The sequence below is a fragment of the Onychostruthus taczanowskii genome, unplaced genomic scaffold (assembly GCF_017590055.1).
Source record: "Onychostruthus taczanowskii isolate IOZ18803 unplaced genomic scaffold, ASM1759005v1 scaffold44, whole genome shotgun sequence".
NCBI lineage: Eukaryota > Metazoa > Chordata > Aves > Passeriformes > Passeridae > Onychostruthus > Onychostruthus taczanowskii.
The window spans coordinates 5,117,749-5,132,299 of record NW_024501903.1 but is presented as its reverse complement, the minus strand read 5'-3'; the positions used below and the strand labels follow the sequence as shown (position 1 = coordinate 5,132,299).

The 14,551-nt window shown below is 36.8% G+C and overlaps 1 protein-coding gene across 1 annotated transcript in view; it reads right to left on the bottom strand.

The window, feature by feature from the left end:
- The window catches only part of DLG2 (discs large MAGUK scaffold protein 2), a 718,789-nt gene that overhangs the window by 265,578 nt on the left and 438,660 nt on the right, over nt 1-14,551 (bottom strand). Inside the window, exon 8 of the mRNA XM_041414252.1 lies at nt 8,185-8,321. Coding sequence (XP_041270186.1) covers nt 8,185-8,321 — 137 coding nt within the window. The remainder of the gene's footprint in view (nt 1-8,184; nt 8,322-14,551) is intronic.

Below are 14,551 nucleotides of genomic sequence, written 5' to 3'. Positions count from 1 at the left end.
CAGGAAAAAAACATTGAAAAAGTAAGTAGTACTAGTTCTATGCTTTTCTTAGAAGAGAAAAACACTTAAGCAAGGATAGAAGACTACAGATAAAGTAAGAAAGGAATGGTGGCAGAAAACTTTGCCTATTTATGCTTTACTCCCACAGAAAGAAAATCAAAAGAAAAGCATCAGAAGTGGTTTATTGTAGAGGCATATAAAATTCAGTCGCATATAAATGCACCATATTAACAGATTGTCAACAATAGGTTGTCCTCCTACAAACAGAACCGTGTATGTTCCCTGCCACAAAATATATAAACCTCCTGAATGGAGAAATTATAGGATAGGGGGGAAAAAAAGTAAAGGGTGTAGATCCAGGTTCCAGGCATGTGGCATAAGAGAAATGACAGAATCACAGAACACCTTGAGTTGGAAGGGACCCACAGGGATCATTGAGTCCAGCTCCCTCTCCTCACAGTGCTGCCTGAAACTGAACCATGTGACTAAAAGCATTGTCCAGCCTGCCCTTGAATTCTGGCAGGCTTGGTGCTGTGACCACTTCCCTGGGGAGCCCGTTCCACTGACCTACATTTCACATGGAATGCTGTATATGAAACATTTTACTGTCATTTAAATTGCCATCCTCCAACTTCCACAGTTACTGCAAGGATTCATTTTAAAGATTATGCAAGATGAAAGCAGAATTCCCTCCTCCTATAGTATAATATAACAGCAAATTGCAGAAAAAAAAAAAAATTCTTTCCAGGGAATTAGTATTAGTAAATTATCAGAAACCTGAATGTGACAATAAGCAATGGTCAAAGGGTGTGGCAACTGGAAAGAAATTCAGCTATTGTGAATCTGTGAAGGACTCTTCAAATGCAAATGATTTCATCACCACCAAGAAAAAATAATTTCTATTGGACAGTATCGCTGAATGTAAGGATTCTGTCTAAACTTTTTTCACTCTATAATTCTCAAGCTTGGTTTTAAGGGTAATTAAAAGAGACAATGGCAGGTATATTATGATAATTTGACATGAAGGGCAGTGACAGAGCCTAACACTCAGAAGGGAGCTGCTGACAGGGTATGCTGTATTTTGAAAGGTCTTCTATTTAAATAAAAATCTTATGCCTAACTTCTATACATTTCTATATCTTCCTTTGTTATGAAGAACAATAACTTACATATACCTTTAATAAAAAAATGTCTTAAATTAATAAGCTGGCAGGAAGAAGTGACTGAAATTATGCCTTTCTTGTTTATGTATTTCAAAACTGCCAGACACTTCAGATTCACACATTTTAGAAAGATGACCACATGGTTATCCTTTACCTCTTCTCCTTCTCACACTGTCTGTACATTGTATTTCTTGTGTTTCATCCTAACTTTTTTCAAGTAGAGGAAATCTCACATAACCTCACCCACTATACAGCTGCTGTAAAAAAATGTTCTCAGTCAAAAAAAGACACAAAATGAAATATCTTAGAACTGTCTGGATTTTGACTTTTTGGTCTTTTTAGATGTGAATAAAAAAAATTATGACACAAATTGATTTGATGCAACTTCTTTTCCAAAGGTGTTGCATTTTCTTGGGGTTTGTTTCTGTAAATTTAGCTGATAAAAATTCATCACTAGATATTTGGATGTCACAGTTGTGCAGTAAATAAGGCAAAAGGCCATCTTAGAAACACAGAATAAATTATTACACATAGAAAACATATTTGATACGGCAGGTCCTGTGTCTTCTCTCTGACAATAACATTATGGGACAGGTGTTTTACCAACACTGTACAAATTACTGAAATCTAGAAGTTAGGACTTAAGGAGTTCAAGCAATTCTAAACTAAGATTTAATGTCTATGCAGTTCAGCATTATGTTTATTTTCATAGACATAAAGATCCTAGAGTTCATGGCAAAGTTTATGTAAAATCATTTTGTCCTGGACAGCTCAGTTCTCAGTAAACAAAGAAATGAAGACTCAATCTAGATCAAAAGAAAACAAACAAACAAACAAACTTGTTGATTCATTCACAAAAATCAAGATCCTCAGTGGTGCCATAAGTGGGAGTTCTTTGAGAAGGAGATGAGATCAACTTCCTTAGTTATTTGCCAACATCAGCTTAGACTTGACCTTCCAAACTTGCTTCAGAAGGCAGTTCTTGCTTTGGGTCTACAATTCCTATTAATAATCCTATGTGCATCTATCAATATATTTCCTACTTTTTGACCATAAATCAATGATCACAAATAAAGACATCTGTATGTGCTCTGCTATAGAAAAAACTTGAATACTTAGAAGAATTCTATTGTTCAGACCCCTAGATATTATGGCAAGATGGCTGTAGTATGTAATTTTTTTCATAGGGGAATCTCTGGACATCTTTCCTTAAAACTTTGTACAGAGATGATAATAATAGGAAATGATGTTGTAGTTGACTTTTATGTTGAGATTTATGCCAAGAGAGACTATTTCTGAAGCTATTTCTTCCATAGAAGATGCCTATCTTGACAGAATTGTAAGTACTAAATCTGGCTTTTTTGGTGATTTATAGCAAAGCTTTGCTTTCTCCTGTAGAGATAACCTTATATATTTCTGCATACAGCTTGCAAAAAAAGGGTTGAGTTAGGGTAAAGAAGATAAGAGTAGGAGATGCACACAAAGTAAGAAATCAAAGTGTATACAGCATGCAATCTTCTGAGAGGCTGAATTTTTGTGCAGAACGGCTGACTTAATTCTGAGTGGGTAGAATGGGTACTGCATGCCAACTTTCTGGATCTAAGAAGCCAATTTAAGTAGCATTTAATTAAGGGAAAAAAAAACCCTTAAGGCAAATGTTAAAAAAGATATTTATCTGAGTGGTCAGTTTAGTCACAAAGTTGTATGTTTGAGACAAAAAATGCTGTGACAGGAGCCAAAGGAGAGGAGTCAGAAAGAAAAAAAGCATGGAATAAATGGAGCTTTTCTAATGGGAAAAGTTACATGCAGTGAAAATTTAAAAATGCAAATAGCATCTGAAGAAAAAAAAATAGGAAAGCTTTTTCTTTAAATAGAAAGTATGTTATATAAGACATACTGGTAACATGAGACATGAATAAGGAAAAGAAATAAAATAGCAGTAGAGAAGGAAATTAAAGATAAAAGTCCAATCAAAGAAGCTATTTGAGTGATGGGGGAAATCAATAAGAAATTATGTCAAAGGGATATAAAAAGACTGGGGTGTTTTTTTTCCCCCTAAATAGCATAATCAGGGAAATGAAGTATAAACCTAAGCAAGAATGTTTTATTTGGAAGTTTTCCTAGATACTGGAAAATCAAAAGCCCCAAAAAGCAACTAGAAAAGCTTAGAATCCCCAAAATGACTTTACAAGTGCTCTAAAGAATAATTTCATTCAGAACAATATAAGCTGATATGGGAGTAAGAGCTCCAGAGGAACAAGTCTGTCTTATTTAATTTTCTTTTTTTAAAGGGGATTTGTTCATTTCCTCTACTGATTTAGGCTAAGAAAGATTCGATTCACTGAGTGAGTGAGACAAAGGGGTGATCTTTACCTTACCAGTAGTAATGTTTGCTTTTCTGTAATATTCAGCTTTTCATTCAGACAGTGGATTTTCCTGGGTGAACATCTACCAGTAAACACCTGCAACCTGCCAGCTGTAAATCTAGGATGCTGATGGCCTTTTTCAATACTCACTCACCTAAAAGGCTGCAAAAAGTGGGATGCTTTCCAGTGCTGAAGAGTAATGATTTGTACAAAGGATATAAATCCGTTTGCACTAACTAAATACTTACAATCCCATGGACTTGTGAGTTAGTTGCACAAGTGCAGGGCTGTTTTATAAAAGATGATCCCACAAAGACAGCCAAAATCACTTTAAAAAAAACCTCTGATCAGAACCAAATGCTAATCTGGATGCATCTTGAATTACATGCTCTGATTTTATGCACTTTAATAAAAATGTGATCCTGCATTAATACACAGGCTGAAAGAAACAGATATTGGTAGGGGACCCTATAAGGAACACATCAACAATTGCACAGTCACAACCCCAATGCAGTCCTATGAAATTACCAGAAATAACTTTTTCCAGAAAGGAGGCATACATTTCTGAAAAGGAAAGTGACTCCTGTTTCTTCCTCCTGTTTTCATCATGAAAACAGAATCAAATTAGGTCTCTTGTTACATTTAATCACTGATCTCTGTGACTACATGGGCCAAATATGCAATGGTATTTTGGCATATGGGATGTATTTTAGAAAAGCTAATAGTTATAAAAGATTAATAATAACTTACATTTTCCTTTAAACCCTCATGGTTTTAGTATTTTCCCTGAAAAATGCCTTGCTTCTAGCTATTAGTGTTGTTATGTACTAGTAAAATCTAGCACCAGTTTTATACTGATTTCTCATTTATTCACACTGTAGATAACAAACTTGTCCAAAGTAAGATGATGGTATGAGATAAAAAAAAGTAATTATTATCTGGGCTGTAATAACTGAAACCACTTTTCAATTTTTCTTGATCATCATTAGTAGTGACCTTGAAGAGGTGAGACATGCATCATGTTTGGAGGTGACCCTTCATTTCACTGCGAGATACTTGAAGGCAGGGCTGCCACAGACTGGAAGAAGGACCTGAAGAAGACTTTATAATGATCAGCAGGAAGAAACAGTAAATCCTGCTCCAGGCACAGGCTCACTCTCATCAATAGCACAGGCTGGGCACTGACAGCCTGGCAGCATCTCTATGGAAAAGTCCTTGGGGCTCCTGATGGATGGCAAGCTGGGCATGAGCCAGCTGTGCGTCCCAGCAGCAAGAAGGTCAACAGCATCCTGGACTGGATGAGCAGAGCAGAGGCTGGAGAATGAGCAAAGGATTATTCCCCAGCAGTTCACACTCAATAGACTGAACCTGGACAATCTGTCCAGTTGTAGTTCCTGCACTACAGGAAAGGTAACAAAAGAAGGCAAGAGCTATGCTACTGAGATGGCTGGAGATGCAGCACTGATCTGCTGAGGAGAAAATGAGGGATCTTGGCACTTTCAGCCTGGAGAAGGGGTTCCTCTGAAGACAACTATTAACAGACCCGCAGTGCTTATAGGAAGATCATCAAGGCAACGCTATGCTTTTTAGAGTTACATGTGGTAACAGGATGAGTGACACCAGGCAGATGTTGAAACAAGAGAGGGCTAAACAGGTTATCAGGAGAAATATTTTTCTCAGGAGTACAGCTGAACTGTGGAAAAAATTTTGAGATGCAACTGGATAAATCCCTGAGCAACCTTGTCTGGCCCTATAACTGACCCTGAATGACCATGGTGGTCTGTGATGCTCTGTACGTGCTTTACTTCTGCTCCTTTCCACTGCAGACAGAAGCTGAGGCACCACTGCAGTGGGATTCTCACCACTGGCCTTACCACCAGCAGAAGGAGGCATTACCACTAGAACACAGTGAGGGAGTATTTTTCTCCTAGCTGTAAGTCTTCAGAGAAGAGCTCTGGTCTTTTCCTTTCATACATACCTAGAAAAAAACATTCAGTTTTTGGCTTAAACACTCATGCTTTCACCAGTACTTTTCCAAACAGGTACCTCGGGATTACTGTACAATGGAGCATTGTCCTGTGCAAATGCTCAGGTCACTAAGTCTTAAGTGCAAACTTAGTGCCACAAAAACATGACTGCAGAACATGCCCTTGTACAGATTTCACAATAATCACAATGTATTATTTACATAATGCATCTTCAGAAATCCTTAACACACTATATGCAATCTGCATTTAATAACAGTAGGGTCATCAAGCTGCAAAATGCTCAGGTGGCCCCTTCCTGTCTTAAATTTCAATACTAGTTTTTGTCTTGCTTCTACACTTTCATCACCTCTTAAATTTATATTCATTTGATTTGCACTTCAGGATCTGAAAGCATTTCACACATAATTATCAGAATACAGATACAAAAATTAAAAAAGCTCCCCAGCAGCTGCTGAGAATTCCAGAAGGATGACAAATTCTTTTAAATTCTGTGGAGAATGATGGAAAAAACCAAAGATCAAGAAAGGATGCATTACTGAGAAGGAAAAAAACAAAAAAGAGGAACTGTTCAAACATATAACCAAGAAATCAATGAAGCAGAGACAGGACCATATAGATGACAAGGGTAATACTCTGTTGAAACACTGCCAAAAGAAAGTAATTAATTTTTTCACTCACTTCATAAAGGAACATGAAGTTAATGCCATGAACTGACAGATAATTTACAAATTAGGATAGAAAAATACTGAAGGTACAGAAGTTACAAACAAATCAGGTTGTCTAGGTGGAGAGAATCAAGAAACATGGCTCCAATCTGCATGAATTTTAGAAACATTTTGATCTAGTAAACGTATCTCCAAATACGTAATGATTACGGTATACAAAGAGCAAACTGACTAGTATTTTCTTATGCAACTGTGAAAAGTGTGGTCTGGAAGTACATAACTAGAGGAGAGCAATACTTGGAATGATTTTTTCCACTCATTTCCCATACAGTGATAAAAGGAGACAACACTTAGTAAAGAAACAGTCCAGACTGAAAGGAAAGAAGAACAAAGACATCAAACATAATACAAATGACCTCTGGTCATTTTCAGAAGTATAAAATTGTTACAATGAAGAAACATCTATATCTGACTGCAGTGAATCACAGGTTGAAGGCTGAGATGCTTAATAGACTACTCCCATAAAAATCTGAAAAGAATGAATTTATGCACAGTGGTAAAGAAAATATTTCTATTTAAACTTGTTCTAATGAAATTACACTGGAGAGGGTGAATGTGGGGGGTTTGCATCTATTTGATTTCCTTTTATATAAGACATTTACTACCTCATGTGAATTGGAAAAAATTAAGAGTAAAGCAACAAAAATTGCAGATAACACAAAAACTGCAAGGAATTCTCATCAGGGCAAAAAGCAACAAAAGTAGCTGAACAGAAGCAGATTTGCAACAAGCTGCAAAATAACTGAAGTGTAGATTTGGCAAATAAAAATATACATTTCTGCACCAAAATAAGCTGAAACTTCATCATCCAACAGTGACTTGAATTTCACTATGCTGAGATTATGCAAAGACAAAATGCAAAAGGAATTTCGAGTCCTAATTTCATTTTGCTCTGATTTTGCTAACACCAGTTGATCCTTAAGCTGTTTTATCTACCCATTTGGGTTAATTAAAAAAGACAAAGAGTCACCAACCCAGCAAACAAGTGCTTTTCCAATTCTGTTTAGTACTCTGTCATAAAATTAATAGCCATCTTCATATGTGACTGGAACAGAGTGTCCCTAGCCAAACAAAGAAAAACTCAATTAGGCCCAGCTCACGGGCAGCAAGAAAGGTTGAGGCAATTTTTTACTGCTTAAATATCACATCATAAAATAGGGCTAATGCAGCACAAGGTTTTTTTTTTTCATTGCACTTATTAAAAAAAAAATCTCTACCTGCTGAAATCTCTCCAAATGCATTGACATGAATACAACTTGACATAGATTAACTTGTGCTCATTCACCAGGGTCAGGATTTCCCCCTCAATGTTGAATTAAACAAACTCTGTGAGTGGGAAAGCATTATTGATAAGAAACAATGAACCAGCACGGCACAGAGCAGGAAGAATTTCCTGAATTGAGTTCCATCAGAAGAATACACTTCCTCAAGGGAAAATCTGGAAACCGTTTGGGGTTTTTTAAAACATCTATATGGAACATCTAGATAAAGCCTTCCTACAGGTACTGAAATGTAAGTAGTAGTCCACTGAGAGTTGCTACATGGGAGTCATTTACTGGCATGTTTTGACAGTTTTCAATTTGTGTACAACAAACAGTAGAATCAGCACTACCTTAACAAACACTTTGTCTAAAATCTTTTCAGTTTTATGGTTTATTTTCACTTGCTGCTTACATGCATAAGACATTTATTCTCTTCTCTGTAAAAGGTTTGTCAAAGTAATATAATGCACTGCCTTCATAAAATGTCAGTTTTCCAGAGAATTTTTTTTTTTGCTCCAATACCAGAAAAATATTTTAAAAATGGGCAAAATTAAGATGATGGAAATACAATTATTATAGCAGCTGTTTTGGTTACCTCCAGAAAGATGTATGGTGAATGAAAGTCCTTCTATGAAACATTTTTCAGCTAAATAAATGGGATTTAAATTTGTCATACTTACCATAAGAAGTCTATCTCCAACCTGCAATCTCCCATCTTTTTGTGCAGCTCCCCCGTCAATAATCTTAGTGACATAAATGCTGTTGTCCCCAGGGATGTGTTGGTTTCCCACCCCTCCTGCAATACTGAATCCTAGACCTGGAAAAGATATTGCAAACAAAACATTAGCAATACAACACATAACACTAAAGAGAAGTGGAAAAGTAGCATATACAATGTAAATTTTGATTTTTTTTTTCAGAAATAAAAATAACATACTCTTTCACTTTCCCTGAAAGGTCAGGGAAAAACTAAAGCAAGGAAATTCTTTGCCATTTACAATTACAGAAAGGTAGAGACAAAAATAATTGAACCAGTAACAATTCTATACACCCTCTTCACTGGGGTCCAGTGCAGCCTACATCAAGAAGTTATGGCTCAGCTCTCCATGATCAGCATAACAACACTGAAACCTGGAGTTTTTTTGTTAAATATTGCTAGAAAATACATCACCATCTATCAGAACAAAATGAAAGGTGTTCTGATTGTCCACATAATTTGAAAAATACTTGGAGAGGTCTAGCACAGGTTTTGCAAGTTCATGTAGTACCACAGTGAAGGGTCAGTGAAAATAAAAGTGAAAAGGTGTAGATGTTTGATTTAAAGTGTGGGTTTTATTCTTAGGACACAAATCTGTGGCTATGGACGCATAAAGAAAGCAACAGTCCATTGTAGATATATAACTCCTGTGCAGTGGTCTGTGAAATTCCTAGATAAACACTCAAAGACCCAAACTTTGTAACAATGTCAATAATACATGCCGATATGATTAAAGGAAGGCAAAATAAATACATGTCGGAGGAAGAAAAAAATACCCTTTTCCCCTTTTCCTATATTTCTTACCCTCTGACACATTGCACATAGAAGCAAATAATTGCTTTAATTTTTAGGAACATTTTTATATCTCAATCAAAGAAAAGACAGAAATTACTGTGCTTGATTTCCATAAAAATTAACTTCATACAGCTAATTTTTCAGAGATTATGTAGCTAATGGGAACTCCCATCTGAACAGAGAAGCTGTTTCTGACAATACCCTGCTTAGATTATTGCTCCAACTAGGGATTTCTCTTATAGCTGTACAGAAAAATAGTTATATCTATTTAGAGAGTAATCACTGGTTTTATCTATGAAATCTATGCTGTTCACTCATTCCTAAAAGAAACATGTTGATAACTACTGTAGCCTGAACAGTAAAATGCAGTAGTAAAAAGTGAGTTGCCTGAAATCTGGCATTTCATCACAAACTCAAAAGGGACACTGCTTGGGCAATAAAAATTAAGGGACAGTGAATATTTAATGCACACAACATTTTTAGCAGCTGTATGAGTACAGAGATAAGGGAAGGTTTTGAGTGAATTAAATATTTAATTTTTTTTCCCCCATTATTTTAATTCGATCATTATTGTAGCTTCAAAAAGATGTGAGGTCAGGTACCATAATGGACTACTTAATGGAATGTGCCACACCAGTAAATTACAAAAAGAAACCTTTGAATTTATATCTCCATTGAAACAGTACTTAATTAATTGACTATTAACAATACACATGAAGTTAATTCAGAAGTATAGGGTAATTAAAAGAAAGCTTTATTGAATTTCCAGCTAAAGCTGGCAATCACTCTTATTTATGTGCTACTGTCAGTACACGGATAAAAGGATCATGATTTTTTCAGCAGGAAAGGATTTTTCCTGGGATTGCTATCAAAGAAGAGAAAATATATTCTAATAAAACATTAAGAAAGTAAATTTTCTTTAAAACACTAGTTACAGACAAGGAGCAATGATTGAATAATATTTTGTGGTGACATAATTATAATCAATTTGATCTAAACCCCATCTGTATAGGCTTCTACCAGTAAAGATCTGAGAATATTCCAGAACGCTGGTGGGAGCAAATGAGTGGGCTAGATCTCAGCCAGAGAGCTTTCCTCAGCCCTGCTGCTCACCTAGGGCATGACCGTGGGAAGAACAGGTTGTGGTGCACTCCCATCACCTCCTGTCCCCTTTATTGGCACTGTACAGGTGTAAAGGGCAGGGCCATTTCTGCACACACTGCTGGTCTGCACTTTGCACAAAGTGGGTCCTAATTCAGCCTGGTCCTGCTGCAACACAAGCAAGTAGTAGCCAAGACAATCACCTGCATTTCCTGCAGCGCTGAGTGGCGGGCTTGCCTTGCTGCCTGCATGGTTGCAGCACAATGTACGCATGAAACCGTCAAACAAAAGAGCACCAACACAAACTGCTTACATTGCAAAAGCGAAGCTTAAAATAATGGAAGGAGTAACTTTTTCTACTACAGTTTACATAAACTTTAGATGTGATACAATGCAGGGGCTGCATTGCATTTGTAAGCAAGGTCTGACTTTGGGCATCCAAATAACCAGCAGTGATTATACAAAGGTTTAGAAGAGCAGAACAAGGGTAATACTGAGGGGAGCAAAAGGAGAGTAGGTAGGAAAGAAAACTGAGGAAGAGAAAAATTTTCCATGTCAATCAATAATGATTTAATTTCACTGCTTAATCACACTTGCCTTCTTTAAAAGATTTCTTCTTGGAAGGAACAGGGAATGGAACAATGCCCCATTTAATTTTATTTAAATTACTTCAGCTAATTGCTAGGGCACATGGAAACTACACTACACAAAAACTTTTGGGTGGGATTCATGTGGCCAAATGACATCAGACAACTGTGGTTATCATTTATACCACCTGTATGATAAATGAAAATTCATTAAGAGCTTTTAAAATATGATTCATCTCATCTCAACAAGACATCTGAAAGAGATGAGGTGAATCATACTTTTGGGTTTCTGAAAGGCTGGGGTCTGGATGTGGGAAGAAGTGAGTGGGAAGATCAGTGCTATGAAAGTTCACAATCTGAGTTCATTTTGACTGAAGGTTTCTGTTTAAACACTTTGGAAAGATTTGCTCAACCCTGGTGTGCATCTCTGGTCACTCACTACATCAAGTTAGCTTTACATCAAATTCTTACTCTGTTTTAAAAGCAGAGAATCAACCTGTTCCAAACGATGGAACAAGATATGTTTTCTAAATGGTATTTTTCATAACGCAGCATATTTGATTCCAGAACCTTTTCCTTGTTGATTCCTTTGGTTATGAAAACATTTTCATCAGAACACAGATCAAGAGTTGATCACTTCCTCTTTGGCTGACATACAATCTGCTTCACAGAAACAGCTGATCTTGGAGAGAGTGCACAAATTTCTCACAACAGAAATTTGATGGAGGATAAATTCAGAATGGAGTCGAGGAAGAAATGTTATATGATGATGGTGGTGAGACACTGGCACAGGCTGCCCTGAAAAGTTGTGGATGCCCCATCCCTGGAAATGTTCAAAGCCAGGTTGAATGGGTCCTTGAGCAACCTGAACTAATGCTAATAAGTAACAGCTTTGGAACTTAAAGACCCCTTCCAACTCAAACCATTCCATGTTTCTGTGATTCAGTGAAGAAGAGACTACTTCAAGAGGGGAAAAAGTGAGAACTGGATTTAACACTGGTGCATATCCAAGTTAAACTCAGCTTTGTTCAAAATCACTGAAAAGGCCCTTCTAAGATTGACTCAATGAGTAAACTAGGAAAGTTGAGTCAAACCTAATTTCCTTTAATTTCCACTGGATTTGTAAAATTTGTTTGTAAAATTCACTTGCCTTTGGTTTCCACAAATGCTGATAACTGATTCTGTGAATAATAATGTGCAATAATCCCATGAAAAAAGCAGACGATTCTGGTATCAGAAAAGGAAAAGGGACAGGGACAAAAGCTATTCCACCAAAACTGGAAACTGCAGAAAAAATGCTTCTATTAATAAGTCGAAGATATTTAGTAGTATCTTTCCCCGGGATTATTAGCAAGAACATGTTAAAATATTGGGCTATTTACACCTATTTTGCATTATTTGCCATACCAGATACATGTTTTAAATATATCACTAAATTAGTAAAACAATATGTTCTAACTATTTTTCTAGTACAAGTAGGCTTGGAGGCTCCCCATATAATTAGTCCAGCAAAGCTGGACTAATAAACATAAATAATAATAATTAAAAGTAATAAAACCTCTGTTAAAGACACAGTGGATTAATTACACTGCAGGCATACCACTTTGCAGTAACCAGAGAGGGAGCCTAAAAGATCAACTGCAGCTATGCAAAGTCAGCTTTCTAAAGAGAAGTGAAGTTAAAGAAAGTCAGAATGCCAGAAATGGATGTTGCATATTGCTACTAAACCATACAGAGAACCAAGCTTATTTTAAATCAGCAAACAGATTGAGGATTTTGAAACAAAATCCAACATGACTTTCACAGCTCCCCATAAGGGGAACCCAAAGAAAGCACCATTTAAGTCATAACCTTAAATATAGTTTAAAAGTGCTTGATTTTCAGGTAGTTAACCAAAACAGTGTGCTTTAGAGAAATCAAACAGGTAATTCCTAATTCCTGGCTATACCACAGTACACCTTGCCTCATAACTGATCTGCGAGCATAGGCTTAGTGAAACCACAACAGGTACAGGACTTTCAACAGAAATATTATCATATTAACAAACAAAATGAATGAGAATAGGAATGTAAATACTAGAAGAAAGACCAAAGGTTAGAGAAATCACATGCACTGACAATACAGAGTATTCCAAGCAATAAAAATCAAAACGAGTCATTTCTGTCAAGCCTGGACAGAATGTCTGGACTCTGTAAGACCTTTGAACAGGTGTCTTGCCAGCAGAAGACCCTCTACCATGACAGTGGGATGTTGGCCGCAAGATTGCAGCATGTGACATCTGCCATTCTCTTGCCTGCAAGCCTAACAGGGAAGCAGCTCATATCAATAAAAATGTGTGTTTACTAAATGAAAAAAATCAGCACATGAGCAGCCACCTTGTGGCTTAGACACTGAAGAAAGGAGCGTTCAGTATAAAGCACCACCCATAACAACAGTAGACTCCTAGACGGTATAAATAATTTACCCAAAAATCTTCCCGGTTGCCAATCAAGAAAATGTCGAGATGTGGTAAGGGTTTGATGTCCCATGTCCTTTGTGTCACACACAGGTGATCCAGACCACCCAGCACATGCACCCTGGGGGATGTGGATGAAACAGAGAGTGAATAAAATACATGAAAGGGAGATCATAAATGGTTAACTTATTCAGGGAATTCATGAATAAATGTCACTACTCTTCCCTATACATTCTCTCATTGCTTTTTGCCACATTTATTTTCTAAAGGTGTGAAACAAACTGATTTGCTCCAGAGCACTGTGTGCATTCAGATTTTAAGAAACTGTTTCATGCAGCAAAACAGAAAGTACCACCAGAAAGGACTCCCAGCAAGCTGCTCCACTGAGGCCCTTCCCTGACACTGCAAGCCTGGCTGCTCTGTGGCATATCACACATCAACCATGCTCCTGCAAATAACTGGACATGGCAATGAGGAGCCCAGTGTGGGGCAGCCACTTCTACAACACAGCAACAAAAGATGTAGCTTGTCAAAATTGTCAAACCTGTAACAATGAGGTCCAATCCAGGTTTCTAATTAATCAAATTCCACTTGCAGGGAGGAAAGGAACATGGGTAATATAGAATGCTTTGACTGACATAATGATTGACTTGTTTTGACAGGCAGCACTGTTATGTCCAGTTTATATGAGTAAACAAACTATAAAAATGTTAATTATAAACAAAGGAGTACCAGGGAATGTCTCCCCATGTCCTTTGCTCAAGCCTCCTGTTGCCAGTTTCAGCTTTCCTGGAGGACACATATAGCACATATTTACAATAACACCTCACAGCTGTGGACGATTAATACACTTGTTATAGCTTTGACTTATGACTATTGTTCATTATTGACAGCAGATTCCTTTTTTATTTGGTGCATGCAAAAATAAAATACATCACAAAAAACCCTCTAAAGTTTGTGTCACAACAATTACACAATGTTACAAAGAGGGACCAATCTTCCTCTACAGAGCTCTGAGCTCTCTCTTTGTCATCCTATGAATCAGTTCTTGAGAAACTATTAATCCCAAGTACATGAAGTCACTTTATCTCATCTCCTTCACGTTGTAGCAGTAGAATCAAATATCAATTTATTTGAGTGAGTTCTTATAGCAATTCTTATGCCTGATGCAAGTGACATCTTATGCCACAAGGACTTATGTGAATAAAATTTGACTACATTTTGTTCTGTGGATGAAAAAGTCAATCTAAAATATGGTATGATTCATAAAACTTTTACTAATCTTCATAACATATTTAAAAGCTGTCTAATTTCATTGCCATTGTTAAATCCCTGCTCCCAGATGACTTCAG